Genomic DNA, 22,774 nt, shown 5'->3' with positions numbered 1-22,774 from the left:
CAAAACCAAAACCCGAGCCTCAGCTCGCAGCCCCGCCCGCCCCGGCGGGTGAGCAGACAAGCCACTCGGGCTGGTGAGTGCCGGTCAGCACCGATCGTCTGTGCAGGAATCTCCCCGCTTTGCCCTCCGCACCCGTCGCTGTGCACTACTCCGCGGTCCCGAAACTCCCCCCTCTGCCTCCCGCAGTCTCCGCCCGCGGAGGGGCTTCCTAGTGTGTGGAAACTTTTCCTCCTTCACAGCTCCCTCCCACTGGTGCAGGTGCCGTCCTTATTCTTTTGTCTCTGTTTTTTCGTTTGCCCTACCCAGTTACGTGGGGAGTTTCTTGCCTTTTGGGAGGTCTGAGGTCTTCTGCCAGCCTTCAGTAGGAGTTCTGTAGGAGTTGTTCCACGTGTGGATGTATTTCTGGTGTATCCGTGGGGAGGAAGGCGATCTCCGCGTCTTACTCTTCCGCCATCTTCAAGGTCCCCCCCTCATGTATGTTTAATATTTCCTCAGTTTGTCATTTGTCTTTTGACTTCATATATATTTATATATGAATAATTTAAAATTCTACATAATGAAATTTCTCTTTTTTTGTATAGTTTTGCTTCACAATTTCTGGGTTTTAAGTTTTAATTTGAAATACCTCTTCAAATCCCAAGTTAATGAATAAAACCACCTATACTTTTTGAATTAAATCTTTCATCCATCTGGAATTTATTTTGATGTTAAAGTAAAATATCTCTATGGTTAACGACATAACCAATTGTTCCAATAAAACTTATTGGATAACCCATCTCTCCCTTTCTCCTCATTTTAAAGGAAATGCCACTTTCTTCTTTGGTCTATTTTTTATTTCCTCTATAGTATAAAGTTGTTTTGATTTTTGTAGCTTTGTCATTTATTTTAACATGTGAAAGGGCTTTGTCATTAAATTCTTATTCCTAAATATTCCAAATGAGTTTTATTTTCATTTTGTCAAGTTATAAAATATCCTTCTGGCATTGTATTTGATATTTCATTGAAATTAAAAATATAAGGAGAACTGCATCTTTAAAATAGTAACTCCCTATCTCACAAATTATGGTCTCTAAATACCAAATCCAAGCAGGGATCCTTGGAGGTATGGCTAATAATAAATATGAGGCAAAAAAAAGAATAAGGGGATCCTGAGGCATCTTTTCAGAGCAAGTAGCAAGGAAATAAGTAAAGCCTACTAGGGTTGTGGTAAAAGCACTCAACAGTGAATTTTGAAGAGGCTGCCACTGGCCAAAGTTAAGAAAATCTAAGTATTAAAAGGATAATAATTTAAATAGATTGGAACATATACCACCACACAACAACAATAACAACAAATTAACTGGTCATCATTGGAGGATGCAAGTAAGCTAACTGATTATTTTTAAAAGTAGAAAGTAAAGAGAACAAATCAAGGGTTAATCTTGCCTTTTTACATAAACTATGCCACTAGGTAATCAAATAGTAAATGAGAGAAGTTCTTGCTTATAAATATATTCCACCTAACAAAGAAGGAAAAATAGAATATCATTGTTTTGCAATGCTTAATAAATTAATGAGCTTGGGCATTAATCATCAACGGAAAGGGAGACAACCAAGTATTATTTGCCTTCCAATAGAAAAACACATGACCAAAGACAAAATAGTCTTGCAAGAACAAAACAAAAAAGAGCCTAACTTTGATCAAACCACCATATCCAACTAACAATCTTTACTAGATACACAAAAGGAACAAACATGTTTATACCATAGAGATGTAATCAGCAAAATTCAGACTATACAAAACCTTGGAGGACAATTTTTTTAAAACTGCAAGTTGTAGAATTTATTTGAATTCTAAGTCAATGGACCAAACTGGAAAACGATATAATATTTATGAAGCAATTGGAAATTTGAGTAATAACTAGATTCTTAATAGTAGAGAATTATTTTTAATATTTGGGTTTGACAATGTGTGTGTATTTGCAAATTATTAATTTTTAAATATATTTATTGAAATATTTAAAGATAAAAAATATATCTATTTTCTACTAGTTTCAAACTAATATGGAATGGGGAATGGGTGGAAATAGATACGAAACATGATTAGTCACTAGTTGATAATTATTGAATCTGGATAAAGTACATGTAATTAATTTATTTTACGTATGTTTAAAATTTTCTATAATAAATTTATTGAGTTTTCCTATCCAAGAAGGTTTTATCTTTCATTTACTTAAATATATTGTTCTAGTCTTAGGGGAGTTTGAAAGTTTCTCCTTTTATTTTTAAATTTAATTCCATGGGTTTTACCTTTTTGTTTCTACATTAAACAGGATCTTTCCTGCCATATTTTTCTAACTGGTTATTGTTTGCATATAGGAAAATTATTTGTGCACAATATTATTAAAGGAGCCCCTTATTCAATTCTTATTGTTTCTCAGATATTTTTGGTGTGCTAATTTTGCCATGTATATAATTGCTATAGACTGAATGTTTGTGTTTGTGCCCCTACCATACATATATTAAAACTTAATCCCCAGTGTGATGGTGTTATAAGGTGGGACCTTAGGAGGTGACTGGATCTTAAGAGTGGAACACTCCTGAATGGGGTTAGTACCCTTATCAAAGAGACTCCAGAGAGTTCCCTTGTCCCTTCCACTCTGTGAAGACACAAAGACAAGATAGCTTTCTATGAACCAGAAAGCAGGTTCTTCCTGGACATCAAATCTGCCAGTGCCTTGATCTTGGACTTCACAGTCTCTAGAACTGTGAGAAGTAAATTTCTGTTGTTTATGAGCTACCCAGTCTGTGGCATTTTGTTACAGTTGTCTGAATTAAGACAATAATTATATAATTAGAAAAGAATCATACATTTTCCTCTTTATTCTTTCTCCAAATTTATACTTCTATTTTATTCTCTTGCACTGGCTGTTAACTCCAGAGCAATGCTCTATAATAGTTGTAAACGGGTATACTTATTTCATTCTCAGTTTTACTGGTAATAATTCTAAGTTTTGTCTGGTTTATTGTTTGGGATATATATTGTTGATCATGTAAGAAGTATTAATGCCTTCTTATGCCTTTAAGTTTTTATTATGTTTTGCTTTGATCAGAAATATATTTTTAAAAGACAATATGTTACTTATTGAGGACATATGTAATATATATTTCCATTTAAATTCATTGGAAACGTATAGGCAATATCCAAAATAAAAGATATTTTCAAACTAAATAGCAAATACATTTATCAAAGATTCTGAAGTGTAATAGATTCTTTGAAAAAACAACACTGGCATCAGCTTTTTAGTTACAAACCAAATTTACTACTTACTATACCTCTACATGAAAAATCTTCATGTAATAAATGTTCAGTCCCCAGAAGATAGAAATATATGAAGCCATAACACTCTAGTAAAAGAAAAAAAAGTACACATATTCCAGTTCATTAAATGAGATTTGTCCTGTTATGGAATAATTTTAACAAAGGAATAATTTTTTATGTTCAAATATTATAGTGTTTCATACAGTCTAAAAATGTAATGCACAGTAAATTGTAATTTCAATACACTTACTCTTTTAATGAATGTGCAGAGAACTGGATCAATTTTCCATTGAATGAATTTTTCTTAAACAACAACAAGGGCAATTTGTCCTCTGAATTACATTGATATGTTGTAAGATTTTAATTATTTGGCAATGAGTTTCCTAATGGGGCACATTTCTGAAATAATAATGTGAATTACTGGGATATATAATTAGACAATTTTCACTCTGCTTACTATTTTTAAAGATTACCTACCTCTAATCACTAAATTGAAGGTAAGGTTTAATTTATTAAGAGAATGAATGCTAATTGAGAGCATAATTTTCTTGACTTCTCTTGGCCTTTTATTTTTCTCTCTGTAAATAAGGGGTAGGTCCACCTTGCCCTCTTGGATATTTTCAAGCTATGAACTTCATTTAGTTATCCACTCAAAAATTCTCTCATAAATAGCTACAACTGCATAAAAAAAAAAAAGAAAATCTGACAATGTGCCAGTTTTTAGTCTAGCCCATTTATATTTATAAATATAATAAAAATTGATCTTAAATCTGTCATCTGATATATTTTTTGGTTTTACTGCTTCCTTTGTTGATATATTTTGCTATATAAATTTTAAAAGTTTAACTTTAAATTATATATACTGACATTTCTCCGTGAAAAACTGAAAAAAATGTACATTTTAATTTTATCCCACTTATTCTTAATAACCTATTCCTTTTTCTATAAGTTTTATCAGTTTTTGGTCCTTCAGGAAGTTGCCTTCATAAACTTAAATGATCTACTTATGTTTCTATTTCTGAAATTCGCCATTCTACATAATACCTATTAACTCCCTGCTAGGAAAAATGAAGAAATCAGTATATCCACATTTCTTTCCATATCCCTGCCCTCATCCTTATTTCCCAACTCTGGTGTTTTCTGTTCTTAATAACATTACTATACCCCTGAGAAACAACTGGGATAGTCTTACCAGTAATTTTTGTTCCTATTAGCAAGGAGGAAGGGGTGGGTGGCAAGGAGAATGGCAATGACCAGCGCCTGACACAAATGACTAATCCTCCTGATTTGGTTTACACCTCTAGTTCTATCTCTGAAACTTCCACCTCACGCTTTATGATCCAGCAGCCTTCTATGAGATTGCCTTCTGCTTCCACACTCTTGGTAATTCAGTTTCCTCTTCCTAGAACACCTCCAGCCAACTGCTTCTTATTATCCCATCAACCCATCTCGTGGCTCCCTTTTACTCTTCAAAGTACTGCTTAGACGTACTATCTTCCACCAAGTCGTCTCTTCAAGATAAAATTATACAGCCTTTGTTCAATCCTGTTTCTGCCCTATGGCCATACTGCAATTATGTTACACACCATAATAAATTACATTTATGTGTTTATCTTCTGTCTCTCCTTCTGGTTGTTACTAGTGGCTAACACCGTGCTCAATAAATGTTAACATGATCATTATACCCAGTAATATTCAGGAACTGAGTGTTTGAATTATGCATTCTTCATAAGGAAATGGTAGTGAACACTACTCACTATAGGCACACATGCTTTTTATTCTTTACATTATGACACATTTAAAATATACACGAAAGTGGAGAGCACACATAAAGTACACTAGGGACCAAGAAGCGAGAAAACTCGGGTCTATTTAAGACTAGAACCAGAAAAACAGTTCACAAGTGTCCTAAATGGCCATTGCATGTTAAGTGATTTGTGCATGAAAACAATTCCTGCCACTTATAACTTAATTCAAGAGAAAGTTAAGGTATTTCGTTTACGTTTTTCTTTTCAACGGCCCTCTTCAGTGTTAGCAATAGAGGAAAATGTGTCCCTGCTCCTTTGGATAAATCGCATTAACTGAGGATTTCTCGAATTCCTTTTTTCCAAAACGAAAGCACAGGAGTGAGGATCGTATCCAAGTTCCAGGGTCGCCAGCCCCTGCCTCCCTCTACGCCCGCACAGTGGCAGGGGCTCTTCTAGGGATGCTGGAGCGAGGGGCGGGGGCGGGGGGAACGTTTGGGACAACCCCCCCACCCCCACCCCCCGCAATCTGGAATCCAGATCCCAGGCAAACGAGAACGCTTTAAAAGGCAGAAAGAACGAAATAACAAACGCTGGATCCTAGGCCTGGTTAGGGACATCACCCTAAAACGCAATAACCTAAAAGTGCTCACTGTCCCTCAGGCGAATGGGTCAGGCCGGAACTACACTTCCCAGAAGGCAAAGCGGCGAGGCGGTGCTAAAAACACTGTTTTTACCTCAAGTTGGCTGCAGGCGCTACAGGTTTGCTTAGAAACTCCAGTCCCTCTTGTTAGCGCTCCTCCACCCCAGCCTAATTGGCTCTGTAGTCCGTTGCGTGGGAGGGCGGCTCGGGCGCCCCTGGCAGCGGTTGAATGGGGGCCCTCATGCCCGCATCCTCACGGTAAAGGAAGTCCTTTCTCTGGTCCGAGATGTAGCTTCTCGGGCCGCGTCAGAGCAACAGGACTACATTTCCCAGAGGAGCGCGGGGCTGCCGGGCGGCGTGGGGGCGGTGCCTCACGTCTGGTACAGTCATCCTAAGCTTCTTCGGCGGGACTGTGATGGCCGGAGAGATGACGATCTTAGGTCAGTGATCAGGAGGGTCCTTTGCGCTGTTGCGGGCACCTGAGCGGTTGAGGGAGGCTGGGGTGTTGGGGTCGTTGTTGCATCTGCTGGATCCCGCTGGCGCAGCGGATACAGCGCCAGAAAGGTGACTTAGAGGCGGTTTGGGGCTGTTCGCGACGCCGGGTTGGGGGTCGCCTCTAGGAAGGCCCGAACCGCAGTAGGCCCGGGTAAGGCCGGCGGCGACCTCTGCATACGTCCCAGGGACGTTGGGCCTCGGGAAGGGTTCTTTCCTACGCAACGTCGATTTTTGAATCGTTGGTTGAATTGGGGCCTTTGAGAGGCTGCCAGAATGTGCATCTCCTAGACCCCTAGACCCCTTTGTGGAGGAAGGGAGAGGAACAGCAGCAGCAGCCCGAGCTGTAGACTCATGGGATGCTGGATTTTGAGAGAGCCAGATACCTCTTTGATGTATAGTCCAGTGTTCTTTCCACCAATCCGGGTAGGAATTACCCTCTCCGGAGGAGAAGGTGATGAAATGCTTCCGAAAATGTGTACGTAGGGGCAAGAGGAAGGTGGGATTGGCACCTGATGTCATTTCATTATGTGTTGATGAGGATGACCTAATAATTTAGTAAAGCCGACTCCTACAAATTGGTGTTTTGAGTTGTATGTAACGTGGATGGACACAGGTGTATAGCACAGCCTCCTGAAACCAAATAACAGGTTAGCTGTAAATACGAATTGACTTCTTTCTCCATCACTTATGTTTACATTCTGCGTGGCGTTTGTTCGTATTTGGCTTTTTCAGCAATTAATATTTATTGAACAGTCTTCTACTGGCTGGGAACCATTGGTGCAGGGGATACAGCGTGACTAAAACCTGACTTCTAAGAGCTTCCATTTATGTTATCATCAGGGTTACACACTTTTAATTCTTCTCCGAAATATCACCTCTGCAAGATGTCCTCAACTCGTATTTAATACAGAAAAAGTTAACTATGTTCTGTTATGAAGTGACCGTTTAAAAATATCTAAGCAATTTGCAAAATTATTTTAATCCAGTTTATCCATTTCATCCTTTTGAAAGGAAAAAAGAGAGGGGGTATGAAGAGTTTCACGCTTACAATAACAGAGCTTTTGCTGTGGAAATTTTAATGCTAGTTTCTTTTTAACAATGTTATCTGAAGCTAATTATAAAACTATAAAATCTAAATATCATTTGATCAAGAATTGGATTATATTCTAGCTTTTGCTCCAGATGAATGACTTCTCCTGTCAGCATTAGCACAATTATTATCGAAATGTTTTTATTTTTTATTCCTTTACTCACCCATAAGTGAAGCACACAAACATACAGGGGGTTTTTTGTTTGTTTGTTTTTGTTGTTACTTCATTTTAATTGTATTATAGTCAGTTTGCATTATGAAAAACTTGATGTTTGAGAAATGTTATCGTGAGTACTATAAAAGAAAATATTTGGACAGTATTTTTAGTCTAGTATGGAAGCGTGATAGTAAAGGGATTTTACTTTTGTAATTTTGCACGTTGTACAAGTTTGGTAAGACGCAACTTGTAATTTGCCTGTATTTCAGGATCAGCTGTTCTGACTCTCCTGTTGGCTGGCTATTTCGCGCAACAGTATTTACCACTGCCTACTCCTAAGGTGATTGGAATTGACCTTGGCACTACCTACTGTTCAGTTGGGGTGTTTTTTCCTGGAACAGGAAAAGTAAAGGTCATTCCAGATGAAAATGGGCACGTCAGCCTACCCAGCATGGTGTCCTTTACTGACAACGATGTTTATGTGGGGTATGAAAGCTTAGAGCTGGCGGACTCAAATCCTCAGAACACAATATATGACGCTAAAAGATTCATAGGCAAGATTTTTACCCCAGAAGAGCTAGAAGCTGAAATTGGCAGATACCCATTTAAGGTAAGTGAAGCCAAAATCTATTTTAACTTTAGTTCAGCATACTGTTTCAATTAATGCTTTGGCTTCAAGTTACAAAACATTCTCTTTCAACAGACTCAGTTTGCCTGGAAGTTATATTATCTCATATAACAAGCAATCCCACAGCAGCTCCAGGGTTAGCTAATTCAGTGGTCCCGCAGTATTACTGAGGACTTAGGACATTACCATCTCCTCACTCTGCTATCCTCAGAATGTCTGCACAGCTCTTTCATTGTAACCGGAGGCTAATGAAGCCCCATGTACCTGTAGATGGGTGGATGGATAAATAGATACTCTTCCTGTGTTTGTGTGTATACATATTTATATACATAAAAAGAGATCATACTAGGCATGCTGTGTAATGACTTGTTTGAAACTCATCAATATATCATGGACAGTTAATCAGTGGGCTCACATCATTATCTTTCATGGTTGTGTGAAACGACTGTTCCGCCAATTAATTGTCCAGTCTCTGTCAGCGTAAGTTTTATTTTTTCCCTGGTTTTCCACTGTTGGAGCTTCAGTGAATATCCTTGTACATGTATGTTTTTACACTTCTCTGATAATTTCCTAAATTTGAATTCAAGAACTGGAATTGATAGGTCAAATGATTGCATGTTTTTAAGTGTTTTGATTTGTATTGCCAAATTGTGCACCGAAAAGTTTATGTGCCCTTACCTATTTTTTAGACTGCTTATACCTTCACTAGTTATTGTTTTTCAGTCTTTGCCAATAGATAAATAAAAAATGGTATCTTGTATTAATTTGCATTGCTGTGATTTCTGTTGAGGTCAGACTTTTAAAAATGTGTTTATTGGCATTTTCATTTTCTTTAGTGATCCACTTCTTACCCTTTGTCCTGTTTTCTTTTGGGGTGTTTATCGTTCCCTTAATGACTATAAAATACCTTTGTGATGTGTTTTCAGTATTTTTTCCTTTTTTTTAATAAAACTGACATATAATTTTATTTTTGAACTGTCAAGACTTAAATTTTTATGTGGCAAAATCATCTCTTAATAATTTTTTAAAAATGTTTTTGGACTCTTACCATGCTTACAGTGGCCTTTCCCATCCTATCCACTTGTATTTTTTTTCTAATGCTTTTATATAAGTATTTGTAGGTTTAGGTTTTGCTGGGTTTTTTTTTCTTTTAAACATTTAAATGTTTATTCCATGTAGGGTTCCCCCCACCCTTTTGGTTAATTATGAAGTGAGATTCTTAATAAATAGATTTTAAAATAGTGGTATCAGTGCTGCTTATTGATTAACGCATCATAAAAATTCTCAAATTTTTATTCATTTTCAAAGGAGCAAAAAAACAATCTCTCCAGGCATTTCTTAGGTTTACTCCTTTGTTCTCTTTTAGCTTCTTTCTTTAGACCCTTTACTAATTTGTAATTTTTCTTATGTAATGATAAAATCATATAAAGCTATACAGTTTCCTCTAAATTACAGCTTTGGGTACATTACTTATTGATCCAAGAGTTATTTTACAGGTTTTTTTTGTTTGTTTTAAGTTTCTAAGTGATCATATTTTTTTGTTGTTTCTGTTTCATGATCACTCTGAAGGTACTGGTATATTTGGGTCTTATTTTAAGGACCTTATTTTAAGTATTCATAGCTTGTTTTTGTTTTCCCCAGGCAGGTAAAATACTTTTTGGAAGGTCAGATTTTCTTAATTGAAAACTAATTATGTAGTCTTGAATGATTGGGGTAAACTTCTTATAATTTCTTAGAACAGACTAATTCTCTTTTACTATTGATGTTAATACAAACTATTGGTGAAACTAGTATGTTTTAGAATTAGTCTAATTTTTTAAATGTACAAATGTACAACTACATTAGCAGGAAAAAGATGCTAATACATGTTTCCATGGAAACAAGAATGTGAGTGATATTGATTCTTAGATAAGAACATATCGAAGTACTAAAATTATTCTTGTTAATATGTACCAGAACATTCTTTCAATTATCTATTACTTTTGGAAATAAATTAATTTTTTAAAAAAGAAGATCTTGAGTCGCAAACATGACTTAGCCACTGTTATTCCTTCTATTTTATCATTCATCTTTTCTTTCATTTAACAGATATATATGGAGAATCTTCTATGTTTCAATTATATGCTTAGTAATGAATTTTATTTTTCTGCTCTTATTGAGAACTGTGGAGTGGATTCATTTTATAGCTTTTAAAGTATGACTTTTAATAACCTCTAATCTTAGTAAATGCACTTGCTAGATAACAAATGAATTTTATGACCCTTTAAAGGTAAGTTTTGATTGAATACATTCCATATGTATGGGTGTTAGCGTATGTGTACGTATGTATATGTAGATATATACACACACAGTTTTATATATATATTTTTTTATCTTTGCAAATCTTATTCACAGGTTTTAAACAAAAATGGAATGGTTGAGTTTTCTGTGACAAGTAATGAGACCATCACCGTTTCCCCAGAATATGTTGGCTCTAGACTGTTGTTGAAATTAAAGGAAATGGCAGAGGAATATCTTGGAATGCCAGTTGCCAATGCTGTTATTTCTGTACCAGCAGAATTTGATCTAAAACAGAGAAATTCGACAATTCAAGCTGCTAACCTTGCAGGTAATATCACTTGCCTGAGTTACATTTTGCTCAAAATTTTGTTAGGCTGAAAATCTGTAGTAATGTGTATCATTTTGCAAACCACCTAACGAGGCACCTAGACAAACTATATGGTAGATAAATCAGATGGATTTTTATATAGGTTTACAAACAATTTAGAAAGCCCCATGGTACAATGTAAAATGTGTATATTATGACAGCAGCCCATCAGGCATATGAGAAGGGCTAAGAAAGAACATGGACACACGTTAGCAATGAGGAATTTTTTCTTCTAAAATTCTTTTAATGTTAAGATGAATATAATATAACGTTTTTTAAAAATCTGAGGTGGGAGAAAATTCATTCAACACCATTCAGCAAGTATTAAGTGCCTAGGTAAACAAAACAGATAAATCCGTTTTCTCATGGAGCTTGTATTCTATTGGAGGGAACAGAAAATCAGCCTTGAAGATAAGTATATTATGGCATTTCTTACTTAGCATTATTAACATTTGGGGCTGGATTATTCTTTGCTGTGGGGAACTGTCCTGTGTATTGTAGGGTATTTTGAAGCACCCCTAGCCTGTACACACTCGAAGGTAGTGGCACTCTCCCCACCAAGTAGTGATAATTTTATGTCTCCAGATAATGCCAAATGTCCCCAGAGGAACAAAATGACCTCTGGTTGAGAGCCTTGCTACAATGTATGTCAGAAAGTAACTTGCCATAGAAAAAAAAGACAGGATAAGGGGAAGGGTGGGTGATCAGAGAATAGGGGGATTTGCAGGTTTTAAAGAGAGCGGTCAGGTAGACCTCATTGAGAAAGTGACATTTAAGCAGATTTGAAGGAAGCAAGGTTGTGAACCAAGCAGATATATGGAGGAACTGTGTTGTAGGAGAGAGAGTGCCAGTGTAGCAGCCATAAAATGAGAATTTGCTGGTACATAAGAAGATAGGAAGTTGGCCAGCGTGGCCAGAGCAGAGTGAGTGATGAAGTCAGAGAGCTAAGGGGAAGGTATTATGGTCTTTGAATAAATTCTTCAGAGTTTGACTAGTTTCTATGGCTCGTGATACATAAAGCCATACTACTTTCACGGCCGCTCGTTATGTGTGGCAGTTAGTTTAAAGCAGGAGTTTTGCTCAAGGAAATCTGATCTTTTGCTTGCACATTTACTGTTTAACTTTACCTTGAAGTCAGATTTTGCTGTATATTTCAGATTTGCATTCAAGGGTCTTGCATCTTAAGTACTTTTTTAAAGTGTCATTGTAGCTATTGGAGCCTATCATCTGGATTTTTCATTTTATTATCATTTCTTCTCTGTTTATTCATGTGTTCTTTTTATCAAAAATTCATTTTTCAAAGAAGAGCACACTAAGCTTACCTCATTTCTATAGCAGTTTGTTAACAGTGCATAATGACTAAAGTTTATTTGCTCATATATTCCCAAGTAAAATAGGAAAATTAGAAGAGGCTGAGAGATTTTTAAAAATTAAGTATTAATAAATAATAGAATGATGTATTCCGTGAATCTGGGCCTTTATTTCTTTATACTATAATCTTCTCTTAGAATAATTTTAATGACACCCATTTAGAAGAACGTATATTTACCCATCCCATGTCATTATTTTTATTGGGTTTGTGACTGTGTACTCAGTGGAGTTCACATCAGAGAAGATACTAATGTGTTGTAAGATTAAATGAGAAGAAATTTCTTAATAGTGTCCTCTCATGATTGTTCTTCCCTCCAACCAATTTTATAGGACTGAAGATCTTAAGAGTAATAAATGAACCCACAGCAGCAGCTATGGCCTATGGTCTCCACAAAGCTGATGTCTTTCACGTCTTGGTGATAGATTTGGGCGGAGGAACTCTAGATGTGTCATTGCTGAATAAACAAGGAGGAATGTTTTTAACCCGAGCGATGTCTGGTAAGAAAAATAGAGGGAGCGTTAAAGAGATTGAGGCACGCTAACATATCTAACGTGTAAAGTGTTCATTTAAAAATTTTTCCGTATTCTTTGCGTTCATTTTGGTAATCTTCTGTACATGTAATCTTATGCCACCACTTACTGTATTTATAGCAAAAAGTTAAGTCTCAAAAAATAACTGGACATCCTGTAAGTCAAATAAATATACTGCCATTTGTAGCTAACTGAGCCAGTAGTTTTCACCTCCATGGTAAAGAGAACAGAAGGAAAGAAGTTATTTTAAAATGAAGGACGATCAGTTTATTTCATTTAATAATCTGTTTCACAAAATAGATATCTTTAGGAAATCTAATAATAGTATTTTGCATTCTAAAATTTTTTTTTTTTAAGGTTAATTTAGTTTCAGGAATTAAGCCTGTGGAGCTTAAGTTACAGGTGGCCTAACTGGACTCCATTTAGAACCAAGTTCAGTGGCGGGCATTTATATTGCATTATTCTTTTCCTAATTAAATTATTTTTTCTACTTTTCAGCCCTTAATCATTTAAACAAAAGGATTTTTTAAAAAAGAAAATGCTTACTGGTACTTTTTAATTAAACGAAGGACTTCCTTCTGTTGAAAATAATGACATTTAGTGTTTTTAAATTGCTACTTAAAAGCCGGTCAGTGTTCTCAATTTCTTTCTGCAAAAGTATTTGATATCATTGAGATACCTCCTATTACATCATTTAAACCCGGATGTGCACTGTATTTTAATAATACACATTTGAATTAAAATCTTTTTAATCAGTCTTTGTATGAATAAAATCTTAATACATTAAATAAGGACTTATTATTCCCAGAATATCATTTATACATACATACTACACAGACACACGTATATATGTACACACATACACATATATTCATAAATATAATATAATTTTTTTTAATTTTTAACTTAGGAAACAATAAACTTGGAGGACAAGACTTCAATCAAAGATTGCTTCAGTACTTATATAAACAGATCTATCAAACATATGGCTTCCTACCCTCTAGGAAAGAGGAAATCCACAGATTAAGACAAGCTGTAGAAATGGTCAAATTAAACCTGACTCTTCATCAGACTGCCCAGATGTCGGTATTACTAACGGTGGAGAAAAAGGACGGGAAGGAACCTCAGAGTAGTGACACTGAATTGCCAAAGGACGAACTTTCCCCAGCAGACAGCCCCCATGTGAACAGCATGTTTGGAGCTAGCCTTCCTGAAAAGAAAAATGGAGAAAGTCAGGTTTTATTTGAAACAGAAATATCACGGAAGCTCTTTGACACCCTTAATGAAGATCTTTTCCAGAAAATACTAGTACCCATTCAGCAAGTGTTAGAAGAAGGCCACCTGGAAAAAACTGAGATTGATGAGGTGGTTTTGGTTGGGGGCTCAACTCGAATTCCTCGAATCCGCCAAGTCATTCAAGAGTTCTTTGGAAAGGATCCCAACACGTCTGTAGACCCTGACTTGGCAGTGGTGACAGGAGTGGCAATCCAAGCAGGGATTGATGGAGGCTCTTGGCCTCTCCAAGTCAGTGCGTTAGAAATTCCCAATAAGCATTTACAAAAGACCAACTTCAACTGAATTATGGAGGGATGGTCATTTGAGATCTTGTCTGATGATCTCTTCCTATTTATCAGACCACCTCTGTCCACTAAATCAAGTCTCTAAAATATCTCACACATTTACCTAAAAGGTAACATTTATATATATGAAATTTTACAGAACATTTTGTTTTAGAATTGAATGTGGCCAGATTGATCCTTGATTTTGGAGAGATCCCATTTCAACAAATACTTCTAAAGTGAAAGAATTGAGGTAAAACTCTTATGGGAGCATAGGTGACTATTTTCTGCATTCTGGAAGTAGATATCCATGTGCACTTAAAACTGTCTTCTATAAACGTTGCCTAGTGCCAATTATAGGATTCCCAGTTCTTACTAAATTGTATTAGCAGGAGCTGGTAATTTATTTACTTGGTTATCACATGTAACTCTTAAATTTGAACTATACTTGAAGGACAGTGTTGATGTCAGGTACTTACAGTGGCTGGGAGATAGCAGTGTTATTAATATAAGCTGCATATATAATATTCAGTAACTGCCATATATAACAAAATTACTTTCACGAACTCAGTATCCCATCTTGTGTCCTATTCCTATAACCTGCATTCTCCAGACTTTCAAAATATATTTATTGGATCAATTTATTCTCTTTCTAAAATAGCTACAGATTTATTCAAATGTCTCATTACCAATTTATATTTTAGTTCCTTCATCTGCTATGTGTCATTCTCTGCTTGGATTTCCATGATTCTGCATGGTTTGAAAACAATAGAGAATTATTAATTACATTTTAAAAATGTGTTAATGTCACAATAAAGCCGTCATTACTATAAATTTGTTTTGTTATTTAAGACCTTTGTAGACATTGATAAACAGCAGTAATTAGGTACAGTATTTATTTTATGTTTTTGTTTCATTGTTTATTTTCAGTAAGCCCTGGAGAATTTAGCTTGCATCTGATTCAGTTTTACTGAGATTTTTACCCATATTTAGTTTTGAATGAGGAAAATTGTACTCATTTTTGTTATTGTTTCCTACCATCATTTAAAACTAATCAGACTTGGACTGTTTTTAGCCTTAAGGTTAGTGTGTGATGAGAGCAAAAAGTTTGTGAATACTGGAAATAATGTGGAAATCTAATATGGAAGACAATATGAAAAAAATGTCCACAAATCCGTATTTGTAGTAGTTTTGGTTTGTTTCCTTTTAGAAAAGATGCAGGAACCAAGAAAGAAAATATAGTAGTTTTATTTATGTGATGCCCCTATTATTTGAAGATTTTCTTTTTCCTTAATAGAGGCTACTTCCTATCGATATTCAAAAATTAAACTCTGGTCAGCAGTTTTGCTAATATAAAATATGTCTGCTTTATCCATTGTTGAATTTGAAAGGATGTTGAAGTTCCAACCACTGAAAAAGAGAAATAAGCAAGCTCATTTCAGCAACATCAAAACATTTCTGCTTCTCATAGTAAAAATCTGATCCTAAAAAAAAAAAAAGTTTCTTAGTAATGAAATTGCTGTTAAAACAATTTCAATCAAATACTTTTGTGTACAGAAAATGTCTGTAGTAGGTAAATAGAAAAATATAAAATGTTGACATGTTTTATTTTAGAACTAAATGGAGAAATGCCAAAGAGGAATCCTTCACTGCGTTCTGAAAATATTCAAGTGTTCTTTTGGACTTTATAAAAATCTTTACTAGATTTTAAAATTGAAAAATACCTTTTTGCAAAGGTCTTTAAGAGAAAAGTGTTCAATTTATCAAAATCTCCATAGATAGTAACCAGCTTTAACCTAAAGCATTTTAAGACTTTTTTTAAAACTTGAATTTTTCCAGTATATGAGATAGTTCAGGACAATCTGTTAACAGTCCTTAGAGGAAACAATTTGCAAAACAGGGCAGCTAATCTCATACTCTAAAGTTGGAATTTAAATAATTTGATTGTTTCTGAAAAATAGGCAGTGTTGGAATTGGGGGACATTAGTTTAGCATATTAGAAAAGCATAACTATTCTCTAGTATAGTTATACCTTTAAAAAATGTCTTCAATCATATTAGGGGGCTATATATAAATAGTCTTGAAATCAGTGTAGTTTATTTAAAAGGTAAAAATGCATTCTGAAAGGGATCATTTATGCATAATAATCTGAAGACATTTTTCATAATACATTTTGGTTGTACATCTTGCTAGTGTTTTTTGAAGTACATAACTTTTAAAATATTAACTGTCTTGTATGATTAGAATATGTGAATGAATAATTATTTTGTGTCAGGAATGTTTTGGTATTTACTGTTTTCACTGGAACCACTTATGTATCAGCAGGTACTGTTGTGCATAATATGTTCTGAAGATCATAGTTACTGTGCATAACAGATTGTGCCTCTTAGATTTGTGTGTATACAGGTATTTCACATTTTAATGTAAATAAATACCACTTTGCAGTTTGTTTTTTAAATTGTGTCCTTTATTTTCTATTCTGGACTATGCCCAGAGTACATATTTGAGGTATGTAAATAAGAAAGCAAACGGGAATAGAGCTGATCTGATGCTCACGGCACGTGACCTCAGCAGCTATTACCTAATTCCCTACATCCTGAATGTCCCTGGAATTGCTTACTTTTCTTTTTTTTAAATTAATTTTTATTGGAGTATAGTTGCTTTACAATGTTTTGTTAGTTTCTGCTGTACAGCGAAGTGAATCAACTATACATATACATATATCCCCTCTTACTTGGATTTCCTTCCCATTTAGGTCACCACAGAGGATTAAGTAGAGTTCCCTGTGCTGTACAGTAGGTTCTCATTAGTTATCTGTTTTATACATAGTAGTGTATATGTGTCAATCCCAATTTCCCAGTTCATCCACCGCTCCTTCCCGCCTTGGTGTCCATATGTTTGTTCTCTACTTCTGTGTCTCTTATTTCTGCTTTGCAGATACGTTCATCTGTATCATTTTTCTGGATTCCACATATAAGTGATATATGATATTTGTTTTTCTAGATTAGTTTTGGCTCTGTTATAGTCGAAAGCCATGAATTGGTATTCAGAATTTTGAGTATACTGTTCATGATACAGGAAATGTCTCTTCTTTGACTAATTTAGAAGAGACATTTCCTGTATCATGAACAGTATACTCAAAATTCTGAATACCAATTCATGGCTTCCGACTATAACAGAGACAAAACTAATCTAGATAGTTAATAATCCTGCATAATAGACTACTGTAATCCTTTGGTTGGTGATTAATACTTTATAATTCTCTAATAAAGTTTATTCTTTGGGCAAGAAACTCAATACAATTTTTTTAAGTTCATTTGATAAATGTCTTGTCAAATGAGCCCTTAAATAAAAACAGTAGATTTGACTCTCCAATCACTAGTTCCTGTGATTCCTTCATAGTTATTTTAACTACTGCTGCTGGGAGATTCAAAATATATGAGGAAATAATAGTGATACATCCACATTTATTTCACTTGACTAACAAATACACAGTGCCCTATTGAGGGAGGCAGCTTCTTATGTGACTTCCAATGCTTCGATCTGGTATTCAAGGCTTCAAATGATGTAGCCATACTTCAAATTTGAATGTAATCTTATGAGAGACCCTAAGCCCGAATCACTGAGCTAAGCAGTTCCAGAGTCACGATTCACAGAAACTGAGATAATACATTTTTTGGTTGTTTTAAGCTTACTAAATTTTTATTTATTTCTTATTCAGCAATAGATAATAGTGCTTACTATGTACAGGAGTGTTCTAAATGTTTTAACAATACTAATTAATTTTGTTCTAACAAACTTAGGGGTAGTTCCTCTTACCCCATTTTCAGATAGGGAAATTAAGGCACAGATGTGTTAGGTAATTTTCCCAGGATTATACAACTAATACGTAGCAGAGTTATTCAAATCTAGTCCATGTTCAGCCCCAATGCTGTGCTATCTTATCCATCCCATAATGCAATCCTATAGCACCATTTTTGTTCAGTACTAAACTGGATAGTATCCATGAAAGACCTCTTGTTTACCAGATCATGTTACAGGTTTAGACAGTGCTATTTACTTCTTCACATTTCTGAGAAGCAAATTTGAATTTACAGATTTTTTTAGATACGAAATGAAGATAATAGTACCTAATTCTTTGGGATTTTGTGAGTGCCTGGCAAGAAAGTGCTAAGTATTATGAATGGAGATGATAGAAGGAGAAAGAACAAAGTTCAGTGACTTGCTAATTTTATGAGGGATTATAAGAAAATGCCACAAGAAAATAGGTTATTTTCCCTAATATCCTCAAGACCCTGAAACTATGAGTCAAAAACTTCTGCAGAATTCTGCAGAAATATAAAAGAAAATTAATTTGCTGTGGTAAAGCATTTATTTAGTTTTGGGAAGAATTAATAGCTTGCCTCACATTAAGTTTTTTGGATGTTAAAAAACTAACAAATACAGTCTGTCTTACACCTCATTGAATTAACTATTTTTTGGCTTACCTGAAAGACCACCTGAAATGTCTTAAATGGCACAACACAACTTTATAACTATAGCTATATATATATGTGTGTGTGTGTGTGTGTATATATATATATATATATATATATATATATATATATATCTACGTACACAATGTAAATACATAAATACACAAACACAATTCTGTTAAGAGTTCATCCAATCACCTTAAATTGCTTAACATAGCCTATATAGTATCGGAAACTGGAAATTGGATCTTATTAGTTGTAACCATTACCCTTCTTTTGTCTCCCAAGTAACTATATTTTGTCATAGTCGAAAAATACTTTGCGACAAAAAGTAGTGGTGGCAGACCTTGCTAAATGCTACTGCAATTATCTTTTCTATTCATTCTTACTTTCAGAACCCAGTTTTTTTGGAGTGGTGACATCCCCTACTTTAAAAATTATTTTGCAGCTAGGGATGGGTATGTGACATAATTCTGCTCTACCTTCTTGAAATGCAGACATGATGCTGGAGATAAAGCAATGGGTTTGCAACTACCAATCAATGGACATGTAATAGATGGTTGAGCTAAAGGTAGAAGTGGCCAGTGATGTTATGTAACTGCTCTGGCCAGCTTTGTCCTTTTTACCTTGGGACTTCTTTCTACCTAAGAAAAACAAGCCCCTTAGTTGTTTACACTTCTTTGTTTTTCTTCTTTCCTTCCTTGTGTTTTTAAACTTTTGACCCTTACTTTGTGGTTAAACATTTGGTCAAATTGCCATTTGTTGGACTTCTGCTTCTGGCCAAGATGGAATAAAAAGGAACTGATTCAACTAAAAAGTGGAAGAAAATACATGAAACAACAGTTTTCAAGACCTTACGCATCATGGCCAACATTAATTCTTGTCTATTACCTCTGTAAAGTCATAGCTATAGCAATACAGGGAAAGCAGAGGCTGTTCTGTAATACCTGGAAATTGTTGCACAAATGCTCAGAACAGAAAGCCAGAAGCAGATGTTCAGACAGAGTTAGTGTTGACTAAAGCTGGGTTAACATTTATGCCTAGTTCCTGTGGTACTCCACTGTCATGTATTCTAAATCATTCATTTAGTCTTATTCTCTGATAACCACATTACATTTTCTGTCTATCAAGAGTTGAAAAATAGCAGTAAACCAATAATCATTCACAAGTATATTAATGATAAGCTGAGTCTTATAAACATGAACTCAAAAATCAATCTTGTATCTCTTCCCTTGACACACAAAAATGCACATGTATCATTTTCCTTGTAAGTGTTTTGGAAAAATATTTTTCAAATTTTTCACAAATGTTTTTCACAACTATCACAAACATTTTTCAGTTTATGATATATTTTAACACTTTACTCATATGACTATTCATTTTTTTTTTATAAGGTACGCGGGCCTCTCACTGTTGTGGCCTCTCCCGTTGCGGAGCACAGGCTCCGGACGCGCAGGCTCAGCGGCCATGGCTCACGGGCCCAGCCGCTCCGCGGCACGTGGGATCTTCCCGGACCGGGGCACGAATCTGTGTCCCCTGCATCGGCAGGCGGACTCTCAACCACTGCGCCACCAGGGAAGCTCCCTATTCAGTTTTATTTTTCTCTTTGTGCTGCCCTCAAGAGAGAAAATGTTGCTATCTTTGATCAGCTATGATAACTTGAGCACGTGCAAAATCTGGTTGATCTGTAAATAACCTGGTTACCTAGTCAGCATTCATCAAGAGAAGCCAGTCAGCCTTTACTGCGTTCACAACAGTTACCTTGGCCCCATTAACCCAATAGCAGCCACCATACAAACTACCAAACTACTATTAATTTTCATTAAAAGATTTAGAGAAATGTGGCTTGTAATGTAGCCAGAAGTCCTGCTTTCTGTATTCCACAGATGGTCTACTTGCTTGGAAAATGACAGCTAGAAAAGTGGGAACTAGGAGAACTGGAAGGAACTAGAAAGAGATCTGCCCTGTTTCTGCCTTCTCAACTTTGCTTAATCTCACTGAGATCAATCACACTGCACACCACTGAGGACTTATTTTAATCTCCAATTATCCCCAAGTTGTTGCTGTGTATAGAATAGCCTTTCATAAACATTGGCTCAGTTTTGCCCTTTTTGTTTACTTAATACTATGTCCTATGATGTGATTTTGTTTGTAAACACAAAACTGCAACTATAAGGAGAGGAGATACAACTGTTAGTACTGAAGTGATTGCTAACATGTTACTGAATGTTTTCTATATTCCAGAAAGAGTTTTATCTGTCCTAAATGTTGTGTTATCTCATTTAATTTTCAAAAAAAACCCCAAAACCCTTAGGAGGTAGATAAAATTCTTACACCCAAATAAGTCCAGAGAAATAAGTTAACTTGCCCAAGTTTACACAATTAGAAAGTGGTGGAGTTGAGATTTAGCATAAGCACTTTGTCACTAGATCCTGAACTCTTTTAACTACTGTAATATTTTCTTATTTTAATTTTCTTGATTTTTTTTCCTAGAATAAAAGCCCTCTAGACCAGTTAGAACTATTTATTATTTTCACATGTATTAAAATACTGCATTGCATCTTCTTAACACTAACTTTGATATCAAAGCTATATTTAAAAGTATATGAAATTGCCTTTATTCAACTATTTTTTTACCTACAAAAATGACTATTTCATATGGCTCAAACTAATACTATATTTGAAGAATCACCCTACCCCAAGGTTTAATTCCATTTGTCTACACAGCTATTGGTTTAGAATTCTTCTCCCCCCCATTCTTGAACTATGCACTCTTTAAGTGGCTCTTCTAGGAATGAGACATCTTATTAGAGAACTGAAAAGAACATCATCATCAGTTTTGTAGTCATGTGGGTCTGGATTCTACATTTTATTGGCCAAGATCCTCTTGGTATCTTATCATACTTGGTAAAAATAGGGCGAGCGGTAATAACTTTCTTATATTCTTTATTGAGAATTGAAAGTAATAAATTATTCCAGTGCCTTGCACATTACTTGGCATATAGTGGGCTTTCAGTAATAAATATTCTCAGCCTAAAAGAATTCAACCTAATGCTTCTTAGGATTTTCATTCTATCAGCTAAGGTAAATATTTCTGCATATCCAAATGATAATCATCATTTTCTTAATATATTTTGAAGTTAAAATTTTGAAATAAATCATTGAATTAAAAGGTTTAATTCAAATTTACTACTTCTCTATAATCCAGTCATTTTAAGTATCCTGCACTTTGTTTCAAAGAGCACTTCAGTGATTGAACAAACTTGATGTACATAATAAAAATGAGAATGAAATATTGATTTTTTAAAACACAATAATATTATATTGAGTAATTTTGGCTTAGTCATTTTAAATGACTAATTTATTTTACTTTTTCTTTTTACTCTTTATTTAACTATATTATACATGAGATATCTATGTATATATAAAGCTATAACTATCTATCTACATTTTCACAAATCCTAAGTATACAGATTGATGATTTTTACAAATTGAACCAATACTCAGACCCAGATCAAGAAACAGAACATAATCATTTCCCAGAAGCCCACCTTGTTCACCCTTTCAATCATTACCCATCACCACCAAGAGTAGCCAATATCCCAACTTCTAGGAGTATAGTTTCTCCTCTTTTTTTTTAAAAAAACAACAAACCTTTTGTATCAATAGAATTATGGAATCATATAAGAATATGCTTTTGTGGTTGACTTCTCTTTTTTATAGTATTTTAAAAAATGTATTTATTTGGTTGCATGGGGTCTTAGTTGTGTCAGGCAGCCTCTTTGTTGCAGCTCGTGGTCTCCTTAGTTGCAGCACACAGCTCCTTAGTTGTGGCACGTGAACTCTTAGTTGCTGCACACAGCTCCTTAGTTGTGGCACGTGAACTCTTAGTTGCAGCATGCATGTGGGATCCAGTTCCCTGACCAGGAACCGAACCCAGGCCCCTGGCACTGGGAGCATGGAGTCTTATCCACTGTGCCACCAGGGAAGTCCCCTGTGTTTTCTTTCACTCCACATTATGTTTGTGAGATTCATCGGTGTTGTTGCCTGTAGCATTTGTTCATTCATTCTCATAGCTGTATAGGATTCCACTGTATGAAAATACCACAATTTATCCAGGTGACTGTTGATT

At 35.2% G+C, this 22,774-nt stretch overlaps 1 protein-coding gene across 1 annotated transcript; it reads left to right on the top strand.

Annotated features, from left to right (window-relative positions):
- The first annotated feature begins 6,053 nt into the window (after positions 1-6,053).
- Positions 6,054-16,625, top strand: HSPA13 (heat shock protein family A (Hsp70) member 13). Its single transcript, XM_032631258.1, has 5 exons — positions 6,054-6,129; positions 7,701-8,041; positions 10,454-10,667; positions 12,408-12,575; positions 13,519-16,625. The coding sequence occupies exons 1-5, from the start codon at positions 6,105-6,107 to the stop codon at positions 14,184-14,186; spliced, it is 1,416 nt and encodes a 471-aa protein (XP_032487149.1). The 5' UTR covers positions 6,054-6,104; the 3' UTR covers positions 14,187-16,625.
- Positions 16,626-22,774: the final 6,149 nt, after the last annotated feature.

The sequence above is a fragment of the Phocoena sinus genome, chromosome 4 (genome assembly GCF_008692025.1).
Source record: "Phocoena sinus isolate mPhoSin1 chromosome 4, mPhoSin1.pri, whole genome shotgun sequence".
Lineage (NCBI taxonomy): Eukaryota > Metazoa > Chordata > Mammalia > Artiodactyla > Phocoenidae > Phocoena > Phocoena sinus.
This window is presented reverse-complemented; position numbering and strand designations above follow the sequence as displayed.